The 26,484-nt window shown below is 40.0% G+C and overlaps 1 protein-coding gene across 8 annotated transcripts in view; it reads right to left on the reverse strand.

The window, feature by feature from the left end:
- Positions 1-26,484, reverse strand: part of jmjd1cb (jumonji domain containing 1Cb) — a 108,657-nt gene that overhangs the window by 27,252 nt on the left and 54,921 nt on the right. For 6 of the 8 annotated variants that reach the window (XM_043253954.1, XM_043253952.1, XM_043253953.1 and 3 more), the window contains exon 3: positions 8,717-8,830. In XM_043253954.1, the coding sequence (XP_043109889.1) occupies positions 8,717-8,830 (114 nt within the window). Of the gene's footprint in view, positions 1-8,716; positions 8,831-15,359; positions 15,505-15,852; positions 16,531-26,484 lie in introns of those variants that run through there. The other 2 variants (XM_043253955.1, XM_043253956.1) reach the window with 2 other exon arrangements.

The following is a 26,484-nucleotide window of genomic DNA, read 5'->3' on the forward strand; positions in this document are numbered from 1 at the left end:
AAATAAAATGAATATATCCCGTGTCCAAATGTTTTCTATCAGTGCAACGCATGCTTCCAGGAATGCAAAGCTGCTCACCATCAAAACAAATGACGAATGTTGTAAATGAGGACAATGAAATTTAAAATCGCGGAGAGAGACATGATCTCATTCCTACAGTCTGGTCGAGCACCTTCAGCAGGACTTCGGCTGTAATCTCATCTTCTCCTCCTCCTATGCACACACACCCTCGTGAAGGACGGAACAGATGCACTTTTCTTTCCATCCCCCACCTCATTCCGCACCGGGCTGCCATCCATCACTTTAACAGCAATATGTTCCAGGATTTTCCACATGGCGCTGTGGTGGAAGACACTGTGAAAGCAGGGTGGTGCTCGGCACTGGGGGAATAGGAAAGTGCTTCCAGATCCAAACTCTGACCCAGATAAAAACAGCTTCCTTTCCCTTTCTTGCTCTTCGTCCAGCAGGCTGGAGCTTGGGAACAGGGCTGGGCGTGGTGCTCGCGCCGTCTTCATGTTCCCGAAAAACACCCTCTCGCCGTCCAACAGCTGCTCAGAAGTGTTCCGCTCTGTTCCCTGGCTCTCCAAAGGAATCACGTTTCAGAGACATCTTGTTCAGATTGTCCATGTGACATGCTTCATTCATATTTGCAGTCCTAGACAGGCATACGCCACAGGAGAGTGTCTGCCACTGAATAACGCTCACTCTTCACCAGCAGATCTGTGAGAACATGCTATAGGGTGCTGCCCATAAAGTGACACTGCGGCTCCTAATTAGGTCCAGAAAACATGTCTGTGCGCCATCTGTGTTTGTCGACGAGCTGATGCTGATCGGATGAGACTGAGATTTCAAATGGACTAGACACATAGGTGGTTCAAATACAACTGCAAAATGATTCCTTCCATTGTGGAACTACTTCTGACAGCTATTGCTAGATAACTGCTGAAGGTTAGGGCTTTATATATAAAAGCATCTGCCGGAATGATAACATAATCAAGCCATGACTTATAAGAGATTGATAAGCAAAACTACTAAAGTTTACATTGTGCAACTTGACTGCAGTGCACAGGTTTAAGTAAACGTCCAGTGACGAATCTACAAATGCAGCAATTAAGCTTGTCCAAACTGTGGCAAAATTTGCGTTCGTGTAAAATTCCAGATTCTAGGCTTTGCAAAACTTCACTGGACAATTAGTAAATATGAACGTTTCTGCTTCTTTCTGCAGCGTGATGCTAAATAACTTCTCCCAAAGTAAACTCCTATTGGTCCAAAACCGTGGATCGCAATACTATGCACTAAACAGAAAACGTTTAATGTTTAGATTCAACTTAACCACAAGTAATCGATAAAATCACAAGCAAAAAAAGAAAAGCGGGTTTAAAATGAAGATGTATGTGACGGTACAAAAAAAAACGGTCTCTAATGTGCCAAATTCAAATCAATATCTAGTCTAGTCATCATACAGGGTGCAGCTCAGGCCGTTACTGTACGTCAGTGAAATTAACAATGTGTTCATTAAGAATGAATGAAGTCCCATTACCGTCCCGCTCCACATGACTGAGTGCTCCTATTAGCATTCATCTGCTTCCTTCACTTGTCTCTCTCAGTCGCTCTTTTCCTCTGTCTTTGTGCACACAAAGGGCAGACGTGTTCCTGATCTGCCACTCTCTGAAGAGCACAGCTCCTGTGTTAATGTCGTCCTGTCCTCTGAAGATTCACGACCCACGTGTCAAGGTGAGACAGGCCGAATTTACAGAACAATGTATAACAAAAAGGCCTGTCCACACATGTACTCTATAAAAATTTTGAGCACTCATATCATACTGATGTATAGCTGCAATGTGTAAAACGTAGACAGAACAGCGGGATTTCGTCATAAAATGGAATTTACTGTATCATGCTGAATGTCGCGGAAATGCCCAATTTTGGATGAATTAATCAAAAGTAGGTCAGTACACTTTAAACCAAATGCGATATGGATCAGTGTCTGAATATTAAACTGCAAAATACTATTAAATATAAATCCTGAATACTGAAGGGAACATGATGCCTGTAGTGTTTTCAGCTTTAGCCGCTTCAATATAAGAGTTATGTGACATAAAAATAATCATAAGGTTGGGGACACTAGCAATTATTGTTTATTTGATTACACAGACCGTTTCTGCATTTAATAAAATAGGAAAAAAAAAAACTTTTTTGTCAATCTTTTAATAAATTACTATTAAATTGTGTACATGTCATGGCTTCAATTAATTAGACATTCATTTTGATTAATTAAATGTCATTTATCCATTAAAACAGAGATTTTGGTGAAAAAATATAATACAGATTTTATAGGGCTCACACAAAAACTTTTTCCACCACCAGACTATGGTACGTTTGCGGTTTTGCTTACAGAAATATCGCTTTAAAACAGGAAATAGTCAAGACATATATGGGTAACCACGAATACGCCTCATTATCCTGTCTGGCAGAAAGGATGCTATTTGAAAATCACAAAAACGTTTTGATGGAGATAATGATGCTGCACATCAACTGTGTGCATATGAGGAAAGACCGATGTTAAAAAAAAAAAAGTATGTTGTTCGGGAAAGGAGCATGCAGGCAGAGCGTTGCCATGGCAGTGGGCAGCGTGGGGAGCTGACACAATACTTGCATCAGTCAGAGGTGTAAACAGCGAATGGGCGCACAGAGACAGGATGTTCCTTCCAGCGCTCTACAAATGCTTTTCACAGAGATGACGAATTCAGAGGATGATTCATTGTGCGGAGAGCTGGAATGACATGAAGAAAGATACCATAATAACACTATTGTAGCATTAATGGTGACGTCTCCTAACATCGACGTAAATATCAGTGCAATTAGCTGCTGCGGCGGTGGGAAAAAGCAAAAAAAAAAAGAAAAAAAGTGAAAGTGCAGAAACAGCCCGGCGGCACGTAAAAGCTTTTGTTGAGGAGCGGACGACGTGTGCGCTCCTGTTGCTATGGCAATACTACATATGTGACGTGTGTGAAAAAAGCTTGTTGCTGGGGTAATACAAGTGTTTGCGCCGTGTCTTTCATATAGGTTGGTGTCATTTCAAGCGGTGCATTGTTGAGGTCATTTATTAAGCGCGGTTAGAGTAATTCTATACAATGCAGATTAAATCATTCAGGGAGTTCCGTGTATAAATACACATACTAAAACGGTAGCTGCCTGCATGTGAAAGTGTGTAAGTGTATGGGGGAGGGTGGCTGAGGAGTGTGTATGTGTGATATATGTTTCTTCATTAAAACAGAGTATGCCAGAGTGATGTATGCTCCGTTTAAATGCAATTTCTCACAAATGTTAGAGCATTATGGGGTGCTGGGATATTGTGATGTGTAGCGGAGAAGAGAAATCTCAGGCATCTACACAAGCTTCATACGCAGGGTGTAAAAACAATCCCACAACTCAACGCAGGGGGCATAACTCTAAAGGGCTGTTCAAACTGACAGCATTTTGCAGCCATAAAGTGACTAGAAGTCATTTGCGTTTAATGAAAGTTGATGATCTGAGGTAAAACAAGAAACTGGCCATCAAGCATAGAACATACCGTCAGCTGTTTATTCATTGAATACTCACAGGTGCTCCAGGTTCTCTGTCTTTATTATAAGGATGCCAAAATAATCACTGACGTTTCTGCATCGATGATCGAATAGACCATAATTGATTATAGACTATGACGTCATTCACATAGTATTAAAATGCACTCTCTATTTCAACAGTTTCCAGCATGTGGCACGTGTGCTAGATACAAAAGCGGCGGGATTCACAGCACGGGACAAGCGCTGTAAGACGTGCGCGCACATTGCTTGACTGTGCTTCCATTCGCTCTCATTTTAGTCTTTTACCTGGCTGTATGCATTCACTTCTGTCATTTGCAATGCAGTACGTATCAGATGCAGAAAGCTCAGATAGGCTACTGGCAGACATTCATGAGCGCTTTGTGCTTGTTTGTCCTGAAGTTTGCGGCTGTGGTTAAACGGATCTATTTTTATGATAAGAAATAGAGATGCACCGTATTTTTGGCTCTTTCTGTAAATAACCAAAAGGGCTGAATAAATCATGCTAAACAATGACACGATGTGATCAAATATAGGCGCAGGCTTATGCAGCAAACATGTCGGCAGTGTAAAAGCATCTAAGAAAGACGCTTCAATTATTACAAGCACCGACAGCGAGAAACCGTTTAGCATTGCATCTGTGTCTCAGATGAGAAGAGTAAATAATAGTAAATAAACTGCAGACCACTGTGTTTTCTAATACATGCACATACTATTCAAACTGCACGAGTGTAGTCAAAATATATGAGGAAAATGCAAAAAAACGGTGCCTTCGTTGCAGAGTTTAATTTAGTTTGGCTTCATTTCGGCATACACTTAATACAAAATTGATGTAAACAGTTATTTATGGTTTCAAAACAGTACGAAATATCTGATATGAGAAAACAAATCACGCATTAATGTGAATGCAGTCTATTAAAGCAGCCAGTTTCTATGATCACATCAGTAATAATCAAATGGCAATAATGTGGATGAAAACGTGTCATACCAATAACTATGATTGTCTGTAAACCTTCGATACTTGAAGCACTCCCAGATAGTGAAAGTGCTTTTTCTTTATCACTTGTAATTGTTTTTTCCTCCTTTATTAAATTATATTTGCTTATGTTATGAAGCTATATTTAGGCCTACTTTGAATTCTTAACAATGATTAATTATATACTAATTATAATAAAAAAAAGTAGCCTGCTTATATAATTGAATAAAAAAGCTTAAAATGAACTGATGCATTGCAATGCATCGTGATATCGAAATTAATTGTACTTGTTTAGTCATTTATTTAACAGTTCTTTTTAATAATAGATATGCAATAAAATAATATTGTCCTAAAATATTGTCTGCATTACATTGGGATTAAAAGTTAATGCCACAAACCTCACAACTTTAAGCAAATACAACTAGTGCCTAAATTGTGTATGTGTCATCTTTAAATTATATTGGTTATCAGCCACCCCACCTCACTTAAAAAAAAAAAAAATCTCTATTAAATATACATAATAAATATTTTTTTAAATATCATGAAAATCGGATTTTTTACTGCTACAACTGGACCTCTGGTGCATCGACCAACCCAGGAATTGTACAAGAAGAACAACCCAGTAAACAATACACTTCCCCATTACATAGGAAGAGGAACTTACTATAATATTACAACACCTTAATCTGCAAGTATTTGCTAGTGAGAGCACTGTACCACTTCAAACGCCATCACAACATTTTGTGCAAAACATGCTAACTCTTCACTGATGAGCAGAGAACACTGTTTAGAGTTCCAACCTGAGACAACAGAGCAGTGAATTTATTGATTTGCTAGACTCTTCATGTCTTTTGGTTGTTTACCTTCACAGACATAACTGACTATTGTAGCAACTTGCGTGTTTTTAACAAAATGTTTTTTTGTATTTGAAAGATTAAGTACAATAAGGTATGAAAGAAACTTTGGAGTTTAGTGCCCACATGCCACGTGACAGTTTAAACTAATACGGTTTCGATTTCAGCGCAACTGACTTGGTAATCAAAACCAAACAGATGTTTTTAACTGAGGATCAAGTTCTAAAGGCACAGTCCTACTCTGGAAAAGGGGCAGGGATCAGCAGCTCATTTGCTTTTAAAGATACGTGAACGAAAACGGTGTTTGTCTTCACAAAAAGAAGGAATTTTTAAAATGACAATGGTGAATGATCTGTGGGGAATTTTGAGCTGAAGCTTCACAGAGATTCTGGTGACACTTATGCTCGTATGCCCATACAAGCAGAATGTGCCCAAAAGCAACTCAGAAAATGTGGACAAATGTCCAGAAAATCCATCTAGTACCGATAAGGTTAGATACAGCACTAGAGACCAACAGCACAGCGACTTGGTGACCTCCGGTGATTTAATGGCTGTCAGTGTGAATGTACCTTAACTGCCATGACAGTAAACAAGAGCATGTTTCATTGTTACACAGAGTTCTCAAGTCCTCTACGCAGCCACATTGAGTTCAGAAGTCAAATTCCTCCTCTTCTATCCCACTCCAGGATAAACAAATGCAAATGTATGCCCAGACCCAATCCCGCTCAGTAATGTAGCCCACAGAGAATAATGAGTGTAAGTCACAAGCGTGTAGTCGTCTGTTCCAGTAATGCACACCATAACAGCACTCCTGTTTTCTGTTTCTCTCTCACTCTCGGCGACTGGCCTCGCACACAGAGCCTCAATTGTTGCGATTATGCCAAACAGATTCCTGGGTTCCAGCCCCTCCTCCGTCCATCCCTGGATTGGGCTGCGCTGTGGAAAAAAATCAGCGAAGGAGAAAAGAGGCCAAGACAGGATGTGAGCAAGCCAGCGCATCACACTCCAGCAAGCAAACAAGTTCCCAAGCACTTCAGAGGTCAGACTTTGGATTTTTGAAAGGGGGGGCGGGATTTTTGGATTTTACGAAGTGATGATTGGAATTGGATTGAACTGGATATTGGAATGTGTCATGGTCCCGAGATTGAGGAATGCAGAGATTGAGGAATACTCCTTTAGAGCACATCTCTTGGCTCTGAGTAGCGCTGTGGAGATGAAGAAATACCTGCCCGTTTCCTCTTGACATGCTGTGGTGTGCAAATGGTTGAGTGTGAGAGTGTCCGTGACTGTAGCGCCATAACCTCACTTTCACCTCGGAGTGAAACGCACTCATGCTCTGTTTTGAGCTGCATTGTGGTCAAATGTCTATAGAAACTTTAAAGCAGCAACCTAATTAAACAGGAATCTTATAAGCCACTGATACGAAACACCTAACATGAATGACAACATAAACCATACAAATAGCGTTTGACATTAGAAAATAGCTGACAAACAACTGTTGTTGGAAATTCTCTTTATACTTTTGCTCCGCCATTACAAACATCAACTCTATTTTGATAGTTTTCATGTGACGTCACACCCTTATAAGAAAAAAAAGTTTTGCTCCACTGACAGCCGGTTATTTTTAGACAGTTTGCATAGTAATGTAGTGAAACAGATATTAAAGTGTAAAATTCAGTAAATTTTGTACAGGCCAGCCGATGAAACCAGAATATAAACACAACGTGCAAAGTTTCACATTAAGTGGTTTCCCATAGAAAACACTGAGCCATTAAGTGGACTGTGTTCCTATTCCAGCCTCATCTGCTGTCCCGTGTAAACTACACCTGACACCAACTATTAAATTTGATAACTGAATAGTACCATGTTAAATATATTAATGCACTTTAAGTGTTTCTGCAACGTTTTGTAGCACTGTTTAATGATATTGCCACGGGGGCTTAATATGAATTGCAAATTGACAAAACTTTATTTTGTTCACGTACCTTTGTTTTATTGATTTGGGAGGTGATCTAAACATCGAAACAGATGAAAAACTGAAAGGTTTGTGATGCAGCTCTATGGATGTTTTTGCTGTTTTGACGTGACTGAAAAAGTACTGGCCACCACAGTTTGTCTATACCAAAAATACTACACAAGAAGCACACACAGCAATAAGAAAGCGTCAAATCATAGTGGATATTAACTGATATGTAGTAAAAATATGTAGGCAGTCAGCATGCACTGAGTGACTTTAAAAAGCATTTGCTTCTGCCAACTTCTGCATCACAAGCTCATCACCATGTGCCTACAAACATTTTGGAACAGAGCTTCTGATTACATCATATTATTGATATACTTGCTACATTTACTGCAAACCAAACACCCATCAGCATTTATTCTTATATTTTATCAAGCACCTGCAGAGATTAACATCAAGCAACCACACAGATCTAGACCGCACTAGTCGGCATTTGAAGTGGATCAATATCTTTAAATCAAAGTCGTCCTAACACCTAAAGCCAAAATGTGTTGTTCTCTCAGGACAGCTTTAATGAAACTTTTTTTGATCCATTTCAAATGCTGACCACTATACATTAATTTACATCCCCCACGTAAATATGGCGTTTCAATGAATCAAAAGCATGTACACCGTAAACCACACCACTGCAGCATTCACAAAACATGTGCCCGCTTTTAAATTTAGCACAATTTCCCCGCCATGCTACGCCCAGGTTTGGGTTCAGAGGGAGAGAGCGTTCAATAATTTGCTGGCAGATGGCTTTTCATTATCCGTCATGCAGGATGGAGGTGAGCCTGCAACACTGGGGATAAAACATGTCGTGAATATGAATCCAGCAGTGGAGAGCATCTCCTCCCATCTGTCATGTGTGTTTGTTTTCAGAGCCTTTCTCTCTGCCACTGTGTGTTTTATCTAAGCTAGATTAATTAAGCTGTTTATGAGTGGCTTAGCACAGAACAATAGAAGAGGCTGTTTGTTGTCCTTATTAGTGCTCTGAGCATGAAGCGCTCATGGAGGCAAACTCATATAGCTGACCAGCTTGCATGCTCGCCCACCCAGCAGGATGTTGAAGCTAGAGGGAACATACTCAGATGGCAGGGGAATACTAGCAATGGATTTCAAGGAACACGTGGTAACTCCAAGGGTCTTCAATCAGAAGATCCATCTTTAAAAGCCAAAATTTAGAAACGCACAAGTACATGTGGGCAAAGACGCGAAATGGGTCACCTTTTAGCTTAATGTAAACACAGCCAAACGTTTGAGAGAGAATATAAAGCATATGAGACAAAGAGGCTCTTACCTGATAGGGCTGACAGGCTCCTTCATCTGTTAGAAAGTCCAGGTGTCTGTCAGAGAAGAACTCGATGGCTGTGATGGACCCTAACACGGTCTTCCCTACCAGAGGCTTGAACGTCTGCAAGGACAGAAAACGCTCTGGTTAGTCAATGATCTGGGCGTCAGAAGCTAAAACAAACAAGTGCGTCATGCTTGACAGCTCAAATGGAACACAAATAAGTTTGATGCATCCCTTTTCACATCCATCCAACCTAAACAGCACATAAACACGTGCAACATGCTCCATGTGACTGACTATTAAAGGTCTTCACACCGAGATTTATGCTGGGTGAAATAAAATGTCATGCTATTTTGAATCGGGGTCAGTACTGTATTTACATTGGGGTTAGTGCTGTTAATTTGAGAGAATATAAGGACTGTTTACCTACATGCATCCAATTACACACAACCTCACTGAATATGACATGATTTTTACAGTCACAGAAACTTTCATGTGTTGTGTTTAGTTTCAGCATCTGAGGGATTGACTAAAAATGAGGAACCGTGACTGAAAACACACCTACGGGTTTCTTTTTTTGTGTGTGTGTGTGATTCAAGTGATGTTATTATGGCAACTTTGTAGATATGCAAACCATACACCGTGAGTTCTTGAAACCCGAGAACTCAGAATTAATTGCTAACCCAGAAAAAAATATGAACAGGGTGAACTAAGATAACCAATGATTACGTAAACCCAAGGTTAAATACGAACAATTTCAAGCGAGAAAACCCATTTGTTTTCCTGATAGCTGTTCTTCCTGCCAGTGTACCAATTAACAGGGTATCTGCGGAACTTAAAAAATCCAATTTAAGACCATCAAGGCCTTTTAAAAGGAATACTGTATGTCCATACCGAACAAACTCATACGATCTCAGAAAAAATACTGTATCTATTCTTAATTAAACAAGCTAGGGCTCACATTCAACTGCAAAATGAGGAAAATGCATAATGAAATAAAATTAAGTTGACAAGGTAGACCAGAGAAAAGCAATAAGATTTTATGTTAAATGTAAAAATTTACTTTAATGTTTAAAGGACTTTTAAGGTCTTATAAGCACCCTAAATTAAAAGACACACCTCTACTCAAGCAATAGATGCACGCCAGTGTGTGTGTGAACTAAACACAGTTTGGGCTCTGAGAGTACTTTCTCACGGCACAGTAAACATCTGCAGCTTCACCTTAGATCAGAGGTCTTTCCTGAGACTCTAATTGAATCAGAAGGTTAAATTGGCACTAGTATGACTACACAAGAGCTGGACTGAGTGGACAGTAATTGGATTCATTACAAGCTCGGACTCACACTAGAGTACAAAACTGCAGCTGAACTTAGTATGTGTGTGCGTGAGTGAAAATGGCATGCCATCTGGTCACTGGGATGAAAGCGGGCTTCATGCTACACGCAGACACGGCAGTCATGGGACTAGCTGCACATGATCACCATCACAATCTATTCTTCATGTCTGCTAGTAGAGAACACATCTACAACTGTGCTGTGCTACTCTAAATTCTATGTACCAGGGGCTAATGGATTTAGATGTCATTTTAGTTTCTCATTTACATCGTTCCCATAATTCCTACAAGCAGAAGACTTTATTTATGTTTCAAGAAAAATTCCTGTGACATCTTAAACTGCATTTGTTTGTGTGATTTTTTTGTGTAAATCCTGCACCATTTTTTCACAAAAAAAGTTTCCTAGTCACGGAACAAATAGCTACTAAATAACTGTATTTAAAAAAAAAAAAAAAAAAAAAAAGATTTTTGATTTTATGCAAGCGTGTGCATGTGATCTTAATCAGTGCTAGACTTTTGGCTGCACAACCTACCATTTCTATTTCTATCAACAGAGGTCAGATAGACATGCCTATGTCTGGATGCCTCTAAAACAACCCTTGAAAGTGAAACGTAACCGCACTGACCAACAGCAATGGTTTTTATACCAGTAAATAGTGGAAGAACCTAACCATCAATCTCTGTGACGGCACAGTCTAGCTGAATAATTCTGATTGTTGAGACGTGAGCTCAGACGATCTGTATTGACCCGTCTTTCTGCCTGCATGTCTCTCACTGAACCTGATCCTGCAGCAGCAGGGGAAAGACTAGCTGTGGATTTACACTTCTAAAATAAACCTTTCATCAGCCTCACAAGCAGTCAAGTGAGCTGCTACTGAATTTGACTTCTATATAGAGTACTGACCTATAATTAAAACAGACTTACTATTAAAAAAGATTTGCTACGCATAGTTCCAGTTCTGGATGCTCATGATGCTTCATCTATTATTTAGAACTCAATATTCTATTTATTTGTGCGTGTATAATTTCCAATAGTTTAATGAAAATCTGCATATCTATGTGGTCTCCGACTAGAAAGAAGTAAAGAAGAGACTCAAACCACGCAGTTGAATCATGGCATATGCATGATACTAGTTACGTTTACATGCAACCTAGTAATCTGTTTATATTCAGATTGATGACTCAATCTGACTGAAAGCCTTTAATGTAAATACCTCAATCAATCCGAAGGAAATTAACAATGTAAGCCTTTGAATCTGACTACTTTTTTTTTCTTTTTTTTAAAAAAAGCAATTTCATTCACTTAAAGTTTATTCAGAAAATATGCAATGCGCGTGTAGTGTAAATTAATATTTGTATCAAAAATTAGGGTACAACTTTAAGGGGTTGCAGTTGTACAGTCGACATTCATAAAACAGCACAGCCATAAACTTCGCATGCTAACAAAGCATGTTTTAAAAGCCACAGAAATATTGTGATCGATATGAATGACAACTGTGACAATCAGCATTAAAATTAACAGTGCAGCGCATCTAACAAAGAGTATCTCAATCTCATTTTGTGAATCTGTGTGATTATTATTTACTAGAAGCAGCGTGAATTTATTAGACCTGTGGCAAAACTTCACTGCTGTCGTGTAGTTCCTCTTTGGCGTATAGGGAGTTGAATCAAGGCTACAGTCACTCTAGCCGTTTCTAGGACAGATAAATATAGCAACAGCAAATCCACGTCTCTTAAAGGAAAACCAGGCTTTGTTGTTCTAATAAAAACATCTACGCAACACAGAGCTCGGAAAGACGCACACTTAATGCAGCTGTGAGGAGAAACATAAAAACAGACAAAAAAAAAAAGTCATCTCTGCAGGTGCAGCTGATGATATTTTACTGAATGATTCCTCAATTTAAAACAGTATTGACCTTTGGTAGCAATCAGTCTATAGTCGAAATTAAGCGATTAATCAAAATTAAACGTTAAACGCTACCACAAACGTAGCGCTTTGCAGTTTACACCCAGAAGATTTCATCAGAAACGATATCACCCCTGTGACACCTTTACACACAAACACAGACGAACGGAGAGATGCACAAGCACTTCCTCGAGCGACTGCAACTGGGTCACATCTGCCACTTGTCATTAGGGAGTTACCTCCCATTGCAATCATGCTGCCAAACAGACAGCACAATAATTGCCGAGCGTCTCCAGAATACAGAATACACCTGAGTGGAGCCACGAATACACACACACACACACACACACACACACACACACACACACACACACACACACACACGGCTGCAGCCGCACACACGTGCAAACACACGACACATGTATCTCATTCCCTCTGCAAGAACAAAAAGAGGCCACTGAAAGGAGGAGCTCTTTCAGAGAAAGCGCAGGGCGGCTGTGCGCAGACAAAGCATCTCCAAAACACAGTCCTCGGCCAGGCGCTGCGCAGCGGGCCGTAATTCGGTTATAAATATTTGATAAGGCTGAGTGCACTGGAATGTGCGGCGGAGCCGTGAGGGGAGTTCATGCATAGCCAAGTGTGCTGAGGCTGGGACGCTCCAGGATGACACTATCTGATGAAGGTCACGGAGGAACGCCGACTGCGCTTTACACACACGCGTGCGGGATCTCACAGCGGAGCAGTCATTAACAGTAATGAGCAGCGGCTCGGTTTTCTTTAAATCAACTAAATTGATGGACTGCAAATTTCTCACAATCTGTAAAACAGGCACAATTAGTAACAACTGTTATTTATTCGGTTCTTGTACGTTCAAGTGCAAGTATGCTGCTTACGTATGCTATTCTTATGCGTACCGCTTACTATTTAGATCTTACTATGTGGCATACAAATGTATTTAAAAAAAACATTTGCACAGAAACAATAAATTTCCACCAAACTAAATCCATACCATAAATACATGTAGTTAATCAAATGTAAGGCGGTATGTATTTGTTTACATCTAAAGTAACATTACTTTAAAATAAACTGTATTCACTGCTAATTTTTGAAATGCAAAAACAGTCGCAGAAGACAGCAGTTCATTGGTGGACGGCTTAAATCACCACAATTGCTCTTCGCGATAACGTTACACCCGCAAATAGCATGGCATTCCAATTTGTGTATGAGCAGGCCTGAGCTTGCATCAAACACCCATTGTGGCTTGTTGGTAAGATTCGGGGTGACTCAGCATAATGACATCATACTGAGAATTGAGACCTTTAGTAAAGTTAGCTATAAGTCATGTCCTGAGGTGTCAGTGACCCCTCATCTGCTCAGAGAGCAGCAGACTGCTCCCATTATCGATGACTAAGCTGCCTACACTGCAAGTGTGAGATGAACACATTGACACTGATCCGTTGCATCATATAGCCCGCAGACAGTGTTGTTGTTCCTCCAGCAGAGTTCTTGCTGTGGAGGAAGACGCCATATCCAATGTTCCATAAACACCCGGAGTGTTTGCGGGGGGCTAGTTTCCCCCAGGATGTCTCAATCTCAACTGTTACTAATTCACTTCTCAGGCTATGTTCAAAATGCGCCGCAAGCGTGCTGCTTCTGTGCCTACTAAAAGTGACCTTGCTATTCAGCGAGTTTATTTTACTACGTGGCACTCAAAGTTATTGTGTACTGACATTAACATAGTTCAGCGTGATCATCTGGATAAAACTGAAAAATAAAGTCAAATGGTAACTGATATCCCTATTTTTGTCAGACTGTAAATGGAAGGTATTTCATGCACACATACTTAATATACTCCAATTTGTAAACTCTGGAAACACATGCTGCTATGAGTACTACTGCAGTATGTCATTACAAACATGCCCAGAGACAGTAAGCGAGCCGTATTCCAAGTAATTCTGCAGTACACTAGATTTATATCCTCACCGCAGAACTTCATCCCCCATAAAAACAGTGAAACTGAGCAGAAGGTTGGGACGCCCGGCCAAGCTGGCTCTAACGAGGAACTTTAGTTCAATGGCCACTTCCTGTCTACTGTGTTTCTAAGTAGAGGCACAAAGCTGGCAGTATGTGTGTGTCCTGCTCCAAAGAAAGCGGCAAATTCCCTCTACAGCCCTGAGAAAAGTCAGACTCATGAGAAACCACACATCCCAACAAGAGGAACGGTACTTTCCTACTTTCCCCTGACACATCCCACTTCACACACACAATCACTGAAACTCAACCAACATTCCCATAGGACGTCCAATAACAAAGATTGGCCTACAGTAATAATATTCAGGAAATAATCATTCAAAACTGTGTCTTCATTTAGTCACCCTCATATTGTTCCAAACCGGTACGAAATAAGATTTGAACAATGTAAAAAAAAAAGAATAATACATTTGAAGCGAGGTCATTTAATTTGCTCTTTTCCATACAAAAAAGTAATGTTATTAATGAAATTCTCTTTTTAATAAACAACTAAAATGTATAAATTATATATAATAGCAAATGCAATGATAGTTGTTAGTTTTGCATTAACTTCTGGAAACTTATTGTTAAATCATCATAAAAGTAGTTCTTCTGAAGCCATATGTTATCCTTATGTAGGAAAAGACCAAATGGGACTTTTTCCCTACTTGTGGCTTGACATTTCCTTTCCACCTTCCCTGTAGAAAAAGGAGCACTCATTAAACTCCTCAAAACACAAGTCACTTATTGTTCTACAGGTTCATAGAAGTTTGGAACAAAATGTTGTCAGACAAATTATGTCCTATTTCCATTTTCACTCATCACAATTATTTTCTTCTGTTATCAGCTTGAAATTAAAGTGTGGGTCATTTTCATGGTGCATTTTGTCCTACTTTACATTCCTAGCATGGCAAAAGAGCAGTTAGGCAATTCCCTGAAAACACTGCTTTTGTGTTCCACCGAACAGTCACACAAGTCTGGCACAAAATAATGTTGAGTAAACGATGACCATTTTCGTTCTCAGTGTACGATCCCTCTAAAATGACTGTTCTGCAACAAGACTGTTTCTCGTCCTCTCTCTCGCTCTCTCTTGGATACGAGAAGCATAATTAGAAACAGCCACACTATGCACAGTGCTGCATTGAAGGAGCTGTTTGCTAAATGGGTCATAGTGCAACCCTGCCCTTCCTCCCTCGAACACACACACATGCATACACCGTTTCAGGCAGTACACTTCTCGGTGGATCAAGCAGATTAAATGCCCCTCCAGACTTCGCTCCAGCAAGAGAGAACATGACGATATAATCAGCTTACTTGGCTGGAATGAACGGACAGGCCTGTCAAAACACAAGACACCTCTGCCTGTTATCAACCTAAACGACCCCTGTTCCAACACTCACCCAAAAACAGGCACACCATCCATCCCTGTCTCAAAAAAAGCGGGGGTTTTCCGCACAGCTGCAGTTCTGTCCGACACCCACCGTCTGTCTGGGCCGCTCACATGTCATCCGAGCCACTGATTTAATAAGCGAACAAGCAGGAAAAATCCCCAGCAACTTTAAATCTCAGCTCCGCCGACCAAATATATGCACGGGTCTGTCCTTGATAGTTTTTTTTTTGCACGCTTGTGGCTATCGTGGGGCTCCGAAAGGTACTCGTGCTTTCAACCAGTTAAGTTAGCGCCCTGTAGCTGTAGACACAATAACACGACTGACTGCACCGCACAAGCACAAGCAGAGGACTGATAAACATCCTGTTAGAGGAAGACGCGAACAGTCCGACCCGCCTTCGCGTAACTGGCTCAGCGTGACACATCTACCTCTACGCCTTTAGTGTGTGCGATCTCAAAGTTGTAAATCATGGCATATTTATGGAAAACAAGACATTGTTTACCTCTTCGCTGCTCTTGAGGATAGACCCAAGCCGAAGGTGGAGCCCGGTCGGGCGGACGCGCGCCACTCAAGTTAAAGAAACTCGAGTGGGATGCAGATGAGCGAGAGAAAAAGAGGAAGAAAAACAAAACAAACAAGTTTCTCTCAAAGGCGTCTCGTGGTCTTTAAAAGAAGAGGCGTGCTTTGAAAAGAGACCTTCCCTTCTTAGACGCTGGCCACATGTCAGACATTTTATGTGGCTGACAGGAAACACAGAATGAGAGAAAAGCCTCGGCTGCCGCAGAGCTCAAAGAAACGGGTGAGGAGGACAAAAAAGTGAGGCGGACCGTTTGTTCGCTCGCTCGCTCCCTCTTCTGCTCGTCTCTCTGTATCCGAGCGTCAGACTGTTAGCCGGTCTGTGATCAGCGGTGCCAGAGAACAAGTGCGATCCGTCCGATAAGCAATGTCTCTCGGCCTGCCTGATTCTGGAACTGGGTCAGGCTGCCTGCTTTCTCCAGAGCCCAGTTACACAAGCGTTTACACACACACACACACACTCCACCACTGCAGCGACCAGGAAGCTCCTGAGAGCCACGAACTGAAAGAAAAAGCTTGCACAGGCTGCTATTGTATTTTCCCCCTCGTCATGGTTTTTTTGGTTTCTTGTTGCGCAGTTTTCGGTGGCTGTTTGTGTGGTGAGCAAATCAGTGTGGCACGGTTGAGATTGAAATGAAAGAAACAGAGAGAGAGAGAGAGAGCGAGAGAGAGAGAGAGAGAGCGAGAGAGAGAGAGAGAAGAGAAGAGGAAAAGAGCGTGGGGTGCCATGGAGGCGAGTGTAAACCATGAAAAGGGCGTTGCTATGTACAGTGTAACTAATCTCCCACCATCACAGGTGGCAGAGCCGCCCCACAGTATGACTCACCCTGATGAGCAGGCCGCTGGTACACACACACACACACAGAATTAAAGGCATAGCTCACCCAAAAATGTTTATTCTGTCACCTTTAATCATCCTCATGTCATTCCAAATGCATAAGAATTGTGTGTGAATCTTTGAAACACAAATGTAGATGTTTTTTAAATACCTTGAGGTTTCTATTACACATGCCCAGGGAACATCAGATTTAGTAAACACAGAAGCACAAACATGCATGTCTGATCCACTGGAACCAAGGGCAGTTCTAGTAAAATGTAAATGTCGTACCCATTAGCTTCCCTTTTATCGTATGCGATGCACTCCATGTATGTGCCAATCATTGTTTTTGTATCTAAGCAGAGGCTGAATTTAAATGTGTTCATTCATCTTTTTAAAAATAGAATTTTTTCCATTGTATATTAAATGTCGTTCCAAACCGTATGACTTTCAGTGAAATACAAAAGCAAATCTTTTGTTAAAATTCTTTTTGGGGGGGTGGGGGCTTTGAATGGGCATGTGGAAAACATTGAAATTCAAATGTCATTATTTGCTTTATATTCAGCAGTCAAATAATTTTTTTTTTTACTTTCTGAATCCCATTAAATCATACAACAACCAAAGACATTTGGTATCACTGACATTAAATCTTGCACAATCTTGGCAAGCTATAAAACTTATGTGTCAGAGAAACAAGTGTGAAGCCATTGTCTTTTTTTAGCCATTGAATTTTTTTTCCAGAAAGTTATCATGTGCTCTGTAATGTTTGAAGTGGATGTCGTAACTGTCACAATATTGGGGAGATTTTAAAATGAGCAGTTTGTATTAGGGCTGGACAATTTGGTATCAATATGTATCGTGATGCAATTATTTTCAATAACAGTGATATGCTTTTGAAACACGTTTCCAATATTTCAATATACATTACCAGTGTTTCCCATACATTGATTTATTTGTGGCGTTTGACTTGACACTGAATAAACATGAGCACTGCATGCTTCAAAATCACCCAGCGCCTCTTTCTGGCAGAGAATGAGTTTGCATTTTCAATAAACCCGTCTCCAGCAACATTTTTTTTTTTTTGTTCAAAACTTTTATACCATTTCATTCTGGCTGCAGCACATTTGTTGAAATCTATAAGAATTATCAGCCTACACTACCAGTCCAAGGTTTTTGATCAGTAAGATTTTTTTATTATTCTCTTCGGCTCACCAAGGCTGCATTTGTTTGATCCAAAGTACAGCAAAAACAGTTTAATTTAGAAATATTTTTATATCTAAAAAATATGTTGGTTTTTTTTTATGCGGTCAAAGCTGTATTTTTAGCATTACTCAAATCTCATGTGATCCTTCAGAAAGTAATTTTGAGTAATTTTTTGATGAACAGAAATTTATAGAGATTAGCAAGGATGCTTAAAATTGATCAAAAGTGATGAGGGCATTTATAATGTTAAAAAAAGATTTCTATTTCAGAGAAAGAGTATCAGAATTATATTGTATCGACCAAAATTAAGAAATGTATCATGATATAATGGCCTTATCGCCTAGCCCTTTAAGAAATACAAACAGAAGACACAGAGCACTGTGCTAAAAGGGGCGGAGCTACATAAAGTCTATATTAGAATTCACATTAACGTAAATGAGCTTTGATTAGCTCCAGTCCATTTCTTATACAGCATATAACATACATGAACTACTTTAATATACTGTTGATGTTTATTTAGCATCTATTCTCATTTTGCCAGGATATTCAGTTTCTTATTTTATGTTCCCCCGCAAGTAAAATACCGGTTTGAAATGACATGAGGCAGAGCAAATCAAAAAAAGTTTTCATTTCTGGGTGAACTATCCCTTTAAAGAGCACATAAAGCTTTAGTAAGCAAGGCCATGGACACGTTTCCTCTTCACGGGTCCAAGCGACTTTCTCAGCAGCTCTGTATTCAAACGGCCATGCTGGGCAGAAATACAAGCCTGCTGAAACCCATTAGTCACCGGACGCACTTGCAGAGAGGACACAATAATCCACATAAATTAAAATGAAGGGACAGGCGTTTGGCTCGCAGGTAGGTTGTCCTTGGCTCAGATGTGGTGTGTAATACAGTAGAGGATTAAAGGGAAGTGTGTGTGCCCACTGGAGCGATCAGGACACGGACAGAGAGGCAGGAGTGAGGGTGGGCTTCCTCACACTCCAATGGCTGTGCCCACCTCAAGGGCAGGACACCATGTTCAGTCTCCTGAAGCGAAGACAGAAACTGAGAAATTAAGAAATAACACAACTCCATTTGTCCTATATACAGGAACAATGATGAAGAACCGACTAAAGAGATCAGCTTTTAAAGCTAACAATGTCCATTTCTAGAGGCTGTAAATGTATGAGGCACGATTCATCAGTGCACATTATTTCAAAGCAAAAAAAACAAAAAGAAGTCAATATTATCTCCCACTAAAACAACTTGCCGATGTAACCAGGAATGTGGAAAATGATATTAACAAAGCCTACGGGAAATTTCAGCCCCATTTATATTCTGCCAGATAACAATCTTAAGTCCAATTGCTTAGAAAAGTAATAGAATAGAATAGAATCCTCCAAATGACAAATTATTTGAATACTTTAATATATAGGCAATAACCACCAATAATATCATACCCAAGCTTTTAATCAGTAGAAGAACAAGGAAAGTTGCCTCAAAAATGACAATTCTTTAATTTACACACCCTCGTTTCTCTCAAACTTGTATTTCCTCTGTGGAACATAAAACATTGGAAAATTGAGCTTTTTTTCCAAGAATAACCAAACAATTTTGGTAACTACTGACTTTCACTCTCAAAATTTAGTTCCACATATGAAAGAAAGTCATAGAGGTTCGGAACAATATCAGGGTGAGGAAATGGTTACAGAAATTTCATTTTTGGTTGAACTACCTCTAAAATAATACCCAGAAATGCTTAGCAAATGCAATTTTAAGTCATTATAAAAGGCTTTATAAAAGGCACAAGGACTGACATGTGTTACATAAACAGAACAAGGCGCACGCACACACACACACACACACACACACACACACACACACACACATTAGGAATGAAGAGCTAGTGAAGATAACAGCATGACATTTGAAGCCGCCTATGTTGGAAAGCAGGAAGTGGCAGGAAATGAGTATGGGTGCGTGAGTGTTCCCTCTCTCTCAGACAGCATGATAAAAGCCTGCTGGAGTCCAGAGCGTCTATGCCGCAGTGTGTTCTTGGCACCCGAGCTGTCATGCTCAAAAGACCCAAAGCGCTCCACCATGATCAAAGACCATTTTCACGCGCAGAAACCCAATCCCACATCTCGCGCTCAATTCCTTCCCTCTGTACGCTGCCAGCGCAGTCTAACACAGCATCGCTCTAAAAAATTACAGACATGCTGCTGTTATTTCCCAGAAGTCTTTTATTAGTAAATGCATTACATTCTCTCAAATTGTTAGTTCTTACTCCATTTTTTTTCTGTGCTGATTTTGGAAATCTGTGGTATTCTCTGGAATTAGGGTGAACATACGTCCATTTTTCCCCCCAAATATGTCCTTTTTTTAGTCCAGGAATTCGAAGTAGCCTAAAATGTCCATGTCTTGGCTTTGCTTTACCATTGATGTGCTCCACAGTCCTCATATAGTTTAGATATGTGCAGCTGCATCACTTTGACATTCCGAGTGCCGCAATTGGTTGATTAGGTACAATATACAAATCCCCACATCCTTTTGGTCAAACTACTTTTCAATAATTACCTTCGGCAAGCGTAAAGCTGGATTCACGTATCACATGCTCTCCATCAACAGATCGCAGCATTCACCAAAGGGTCTTACTCAGGAAGTACATGTCATTGGTGTTAAAACTTTTCATTCTACACACCCAAATTAAAATCTAAATTAATAAAAAGAATTACACATTTCATCTTGGTAGGCATCAACTAAAGGAATGAGTTTGTGAGCTAAATTAACTACATTTAACATATTACGAGGAGACAACAAGTTAACATTAGTCACTGCGTTAGGTGTCATGAACTAACAATAAACAATACTTAACAAGTTTAGATGAATGATTCCCAACACATTAATCTCATGTTAATGCCCTTTTATATATTTATTTTAAAATACAGTATATCTAGAATGGATTTAAATCTAAATATAAAAAACCTTTAATTATGCTGAACATAATTGTAGTTTTTTTAGCAGCTGAAAGTACAATCAAATGAGCCCAAATATTTTGTAAATGGACACACAAAAGACAGGGCATGTGTTTAGTTTTATGATGGATATGGATCTAGGATCAGTATAGATCCTAGTCTAAACTACGGTGTTGAAAACACAGAAACAGTCATAATAGACTCAGGGAATGAAGTGAACCGGAAAGCAGGTACAACTAAAGGTAACAGCACAGGTTTTGTGTGACTAGGGAAAATGTTGAGCTTATCTACTTCAGCCAGTAACAGGAATTTCCCGTCGTCGTCGCATCAACAGAAACTAGCTTGTTTTTGAATAATGTGAGGTTTGCGACGCAGTCATTGCTTCAGCCAGGAGAAGTGATTTAACAGGTTACACAGATATGCAGAACCTGATTTAGAAATGTTAATGACTCACAACACAAATTCTGAATTAAACTTTAATAGCGTGCATCACGTCATGATTTCTCAGTCAAACACATGTACTTGATAGCTCTGTATATCTCCTGGTGCTACATGGACCTTTTGTTGTAAAATAAATGTATATGGGAAAGTAAATATTTTAATTTAGCAAGAATGAATCAACTTTAATTTTTCTATTCGCTGAAGAATTCTGAAAACTTTTCCTTTAACAAATGTACTGATACCAAACTTTTGAATGATGGTGTATAAACACACGACACACGCAAAACAAAACAGCATTGCTGGCTTTATGGCTTTTGATAATTTTTCCCTATTTTCCCTAATGTAAAACGGAAGCTCCAGACACTGTGACATTTCATTTAATCGAGCGTTCCTCTTCTGTTCTGCCTGTTTTGCATAATAACTTTCACCATTCAAATTGCTCCTCTCTGATAGGGTCAGGTAGCAGCTCGACAGCTGTGATCGCATTCATGCAATTAAAGTTCCGGCAAACGCTCCGGCATAAACCTCAGCGAACGGCGCCTTATCTCCTGCTTTTAAGGTCATGAAGATGAAATATGGTGCCAATTATGCGTCAGTCCAGAAAAGTGCCGTGCGCCGAGGAGGAAGAATTTCACCAGTGAAGATTTTAATCAGCAAGCTCATATGATTCCCGATCAATAGGAGAGCGTAATCTTCAGCGCAGTGAGAGCAGCTTGTGTGGATCAGGTTTGGGGACGGACGGGTGAACGTTCCAGGAATATCCCTTTTACTGCAGGGCCCGTTAATCTGTCTGCCAGCTGCCCAAGAGACGACACAGCAAACCTGTCTTCAGATGTCCTGACAAGGACCTCGGCAGCATTTCACTGGCTGAAGTGTTGAGTGATATCGAGCTTCTCTCTCTTGATTTATCTAACCTCTCTGCTCTTTTTTTTTTTATTTCGAAATGTTAACACGAATGATTTCAGAAAATGAATGTTAGCATAAATCTAATCTACAATATTCAGAAGTTCCTGTAGTAGGTGTTTATTAGTGATATCACAAACACTTGTTCGGGTAAAGGAGGAGGAGGTGGCCACATAGGATGTTCAGTGTTTGACCTATAGGAATCCCCCATCTGATGAACACGACAGATGACTGTCTACTAATACTCTAACGACTTCTAGTTGACATGTAGTTGCTTGTAGCTGCACGTAGTTACTTGCTGTTAGTAGAATGTCTAAAGTTGACTATCGAAATAAAGCGCTACCTAAAAATCTGATCCATCTGCTAGTGTACTAAAATAAACGGGGTTATTGTTTCCATTTCACTTCTTTTCTCAAGGACTAGAACAAATCTGTGAATGGTAGTGCTGGAAGGTTTGTGAGATTCATCTGACTGTCAGAAGTCCTTTGTTTTCCATCTGACTCTCTCGATTTCAGCACGTCACCTGCACGGCAAATCATAACACCAATCACACAAGCGTCACCCCAGGCAAATGACACAAGCCACGAGTGTCTGCGCCAGATATCTGAAAACACTGCATCACTGTGTATGAAACATTTAAACCCAAATATGCTGATTTATAAAAAAAACAAATACACCTTCAAGAACAATATATTACAGTACGTTTGTCCGTAAGCCAATAGACCAGTGTTTGTTGCGCTGCTACTCAAGCTGTGAGCTAGCAATGTGATTTGAATGCAATGAGACGAAAAGCCTGGGTTCTGTAATATAATAAAAACAACAATAAATAGACAATATGCCTTTGGATATTTAATTAAGTAGCCCAGCTGCTTGGTTCTTCACACATTTGCTTTTGTCATTGACAGTACTTCATACTACATCTCAATCTTTGTTCGAACGCCACACAAACAAATCTACTGCTCTTTGTTGAGCGTGTCATTCTTGATAAGCAGCGTACAAGGGCTCCACAGAACACATCGAACCAACAGACAAGCACTCGTCATCACCAATTAACCAACCTGTATCCAACAGAATCCAAATACGAGCAAAAGCAAATATTTGATGAGTGCATGTGTGTGAATATGAGTGTAACATAATCAGCATGCAGCGAATCCAGAAGTATTTTAAAGAACTTTTTAACGGTGAGACGTTCAATAAATTCAATAGGCATTCAATATATGTACAGTAGAGGTGACAGGACACACACTTAATTGCTTTCATGTGGTTGCTGAGAAGATACAGGCGCAAATAACAGCCAATGAGCCATCTCAGTCTGTCACTGTGCGCTGCTTCTAAAATAAGACACAAAGACACTATTTACACTCGCTGCTGCTGTGACACTCCACTGACTTATTACACAATTCACACGCTTCACATCTGTTGATTGGCCTTAGAGAGTTGCTCCTCGTTAAAAAGTTTTACACAAAGAAATGAATGATGCTGTTGAAAAATGTGTTTAACGTGCTATTCACTAACGCGAGATGCCAATTACAAATCCAAAAATATCTGTGGTTTATGTGACATGGAGTGGCTTAGAATTGACCGACACATCGTTCCTGAATGCTTTTGTAGAACAGATGTAGATTGCTCTTAAATGGGAAGTATTTCTGAAAACAAGGTTGTTGTGTTGAAACGGTCTGATGTACTGCGTACATATACTCCCAAGGCTCAAAAAAACATTTATGGACATTAAGAAGAAACTTTAATAAAGGAGGTAAAGACCCTTAAACTGCATAATAAGTGGTTTTAATAATTTAACTGCATTATTGATATATGCACATATATACACATCATGAGCTGAACGACAGAGCAGTGTATTCACAGAACAACTCTCTAAAAGGTAGCAGCAGCTCTGTTCTGGAGCTCAGAAGAAGACACTGGAGCCAGACAGTCAACCCTTTGTTTCCCTGTCAACAGGCCCACTTGTTGCTCTCAGGGATTGGACAGATAGAAGGGAGATTGTGGTCGCCTTGCCTCATGATATCAATTTGTGTGTGTTCTTTCAAGCCGGGATTGTAAAAATAGCGGCGCCTTTGTGAGAACCAGTGAAGCGTTATGGATGTCTCTAATGTGAACACGGGTGTCCGGAACTTCTAGGATTGGAACTGCGCAGCTTTTAAAAGTAGTAAGCTAACCATTCTGTGATTCACCCACCTGAACTTCAAATTCACTTCACCTCCTCTGCTACTTACAGCCATTTATTTTATGTAAAGCAAAACATTGTAAAGAACTAGTGCAAAGGTTTAAATCCATCAAACACTGCTCCGATCTTCCGCACAGTGCGAATGTCTTGGGTGGAGAGCTTGATCTCCTGAGAGCCTCCGGCTACGGACAATCTCTCCACAAACTATGATGGATAATTATATCATCAACTATTGTCAAAGAGCCCTTGGAGGATCGCCTACAAAATACTCAAACAATTAACGGCTCATTTTATCGATAGCTGGATTTTTAAAGCAATTAAGCTTCGAAAATTCCTTTGCGAATTAATCAAAATCCCACTTACAACATTGGATTTGAGGAAAGAGAGGTATTTCGGCACCAGAGAGAGAAAGAGAGAATGAGTGAGAGAGCTGTGGCTTTAAAATCAAAGCCAGCTGGAATATGCAAATGACAGTTTTATTATCAGCAGTGCTGTGGTGCTGATAGGGTTTCGCTGAGTGTACAATCGCAGCCGAACAAACTTCCTGAGGGAACGCTGTCCCCTCCACCAAACAACAGCCAGTTTCTCCAGTCTCAGACTGGGAACAGTTTATTGCATGAATATTTCAAAAAAGCCCATTTCTATTCTTGGCGAGCTGTGACCTCGTTCGCTCTCGTTCTAACACTATACAGAGCCTTCAAGTTATCTATGGCACAAACCAGCATGAAATGAGATTCATAGATTATAGTAAGAGCATGCTACGTTCTACATTTGTTGCATACATTGAAAAAAAATTTCAGCAAAACACTTGCTAGATATTTTGTCCTTACTTTATTTAATTGTGGTGGACACACTTAAATACAAGTAAAACTGAAGCAATTTATGTTGAGGCTTATGACGTGAATCATTTTTGTTGCGTTAACTAAAACCAGATGCTTTGCACTTGGTGGAATCAGGGGAGCAAATGTTGAAATCAGGCATTATTTTATGTTTGAGAGTGGAAAGGAAAGCCCTGTTAATGTTCAGTGTTCAGTTGTGTGTTTGATATTTCAAAGAGTTTCTCTTTGTGCTGAAGTTTTTATGGTTACCACTATGTTGAAAAGTAGTGCTTATGGTTGGGTTGTGGGTGGCTGTATTAAAACTCTAATATATGTTCCTTCTTTCAATGAGCATTAGCTGTTCTAATGCCAGCGCGGAGATAAGTAAATTCCTATTTGTGCTATTGCTACTGCTGCAGAAATTCTTTTAAATGCACAAACACTCAAACACAAACAAGTCAGGTTTCGATTTAGTCGAAAACACGGAGCTGAATATATTGGAATCTGCTCAACATAATTTAAATAATTTAACTCAGAAACAATTACGTTCAACTAAAAACGTACATCTAAAATTATGATTAATTATGTGCAATCACTTGCTTTAAAAAAAAAAAAAAAAAAAACTATTTCCTTTTTTTAATGCTAATAGGACACACAAGTATCTGGGTGAGGAACATAGTCTCCGCATGTTCAAGGACTATGAATGCTCAATGACTAAGCATTTATGATGCTTGTCACAAAACTGGACCGCGTTTCTTCATCAGTAAAGCTGTAATTTGATTGGCCGGTGCATGGAATAACAATTGTGTTTATGAGGTATTGTAACCATTTGTGGTCCTTTATACCAGGACCAGATTTTGTGCTGTCAGTCACATCTGGCTATAGGAGACTGACTTTGGTGTTGTGAATAACAGGGCTTTACAAAAACGACAGAAGCCAGGTCATGCATTCGGTCCTATCACAATCCTGTTTTGCTCCTATTGGCTGAGAAAAAGGCTGTGTCTGTACCGCTCTCTCTCTCTCTCTCTTGTGCTGCGGTCGCTGTCAAACCCATCATCTCCAACCTCCTCCCGCCGAAAATGAGGTCACACGGAAAAAACGAAAAGTAAAGCTATAAATAATACACAGCTACCGCAGTGAGTGCATTCTGAGAACAAGATATTTTCAGGGCACCATCTCTGCACAGAAATAAAATTCTTTAGGCAGATGAAAACATCTGTTCTGTGTTCCCAAAGC

Source organism: Puntigrus tetrazona, chromosome 12 (assembly GCF_018831695.1).
Source record: "Puntigrus tetrazona isolate hp1 chromosome 12, ASM1883169v1, whole genome shotgun sequence".
Classification (NCBI taxonomy): domain Eukaryota; kingdom Metazoa; phylum Chordata; class Actinopteri; order Cypriniformes; family Cyprinidae; genus Puntigrus; species Puntigrus tetrazona.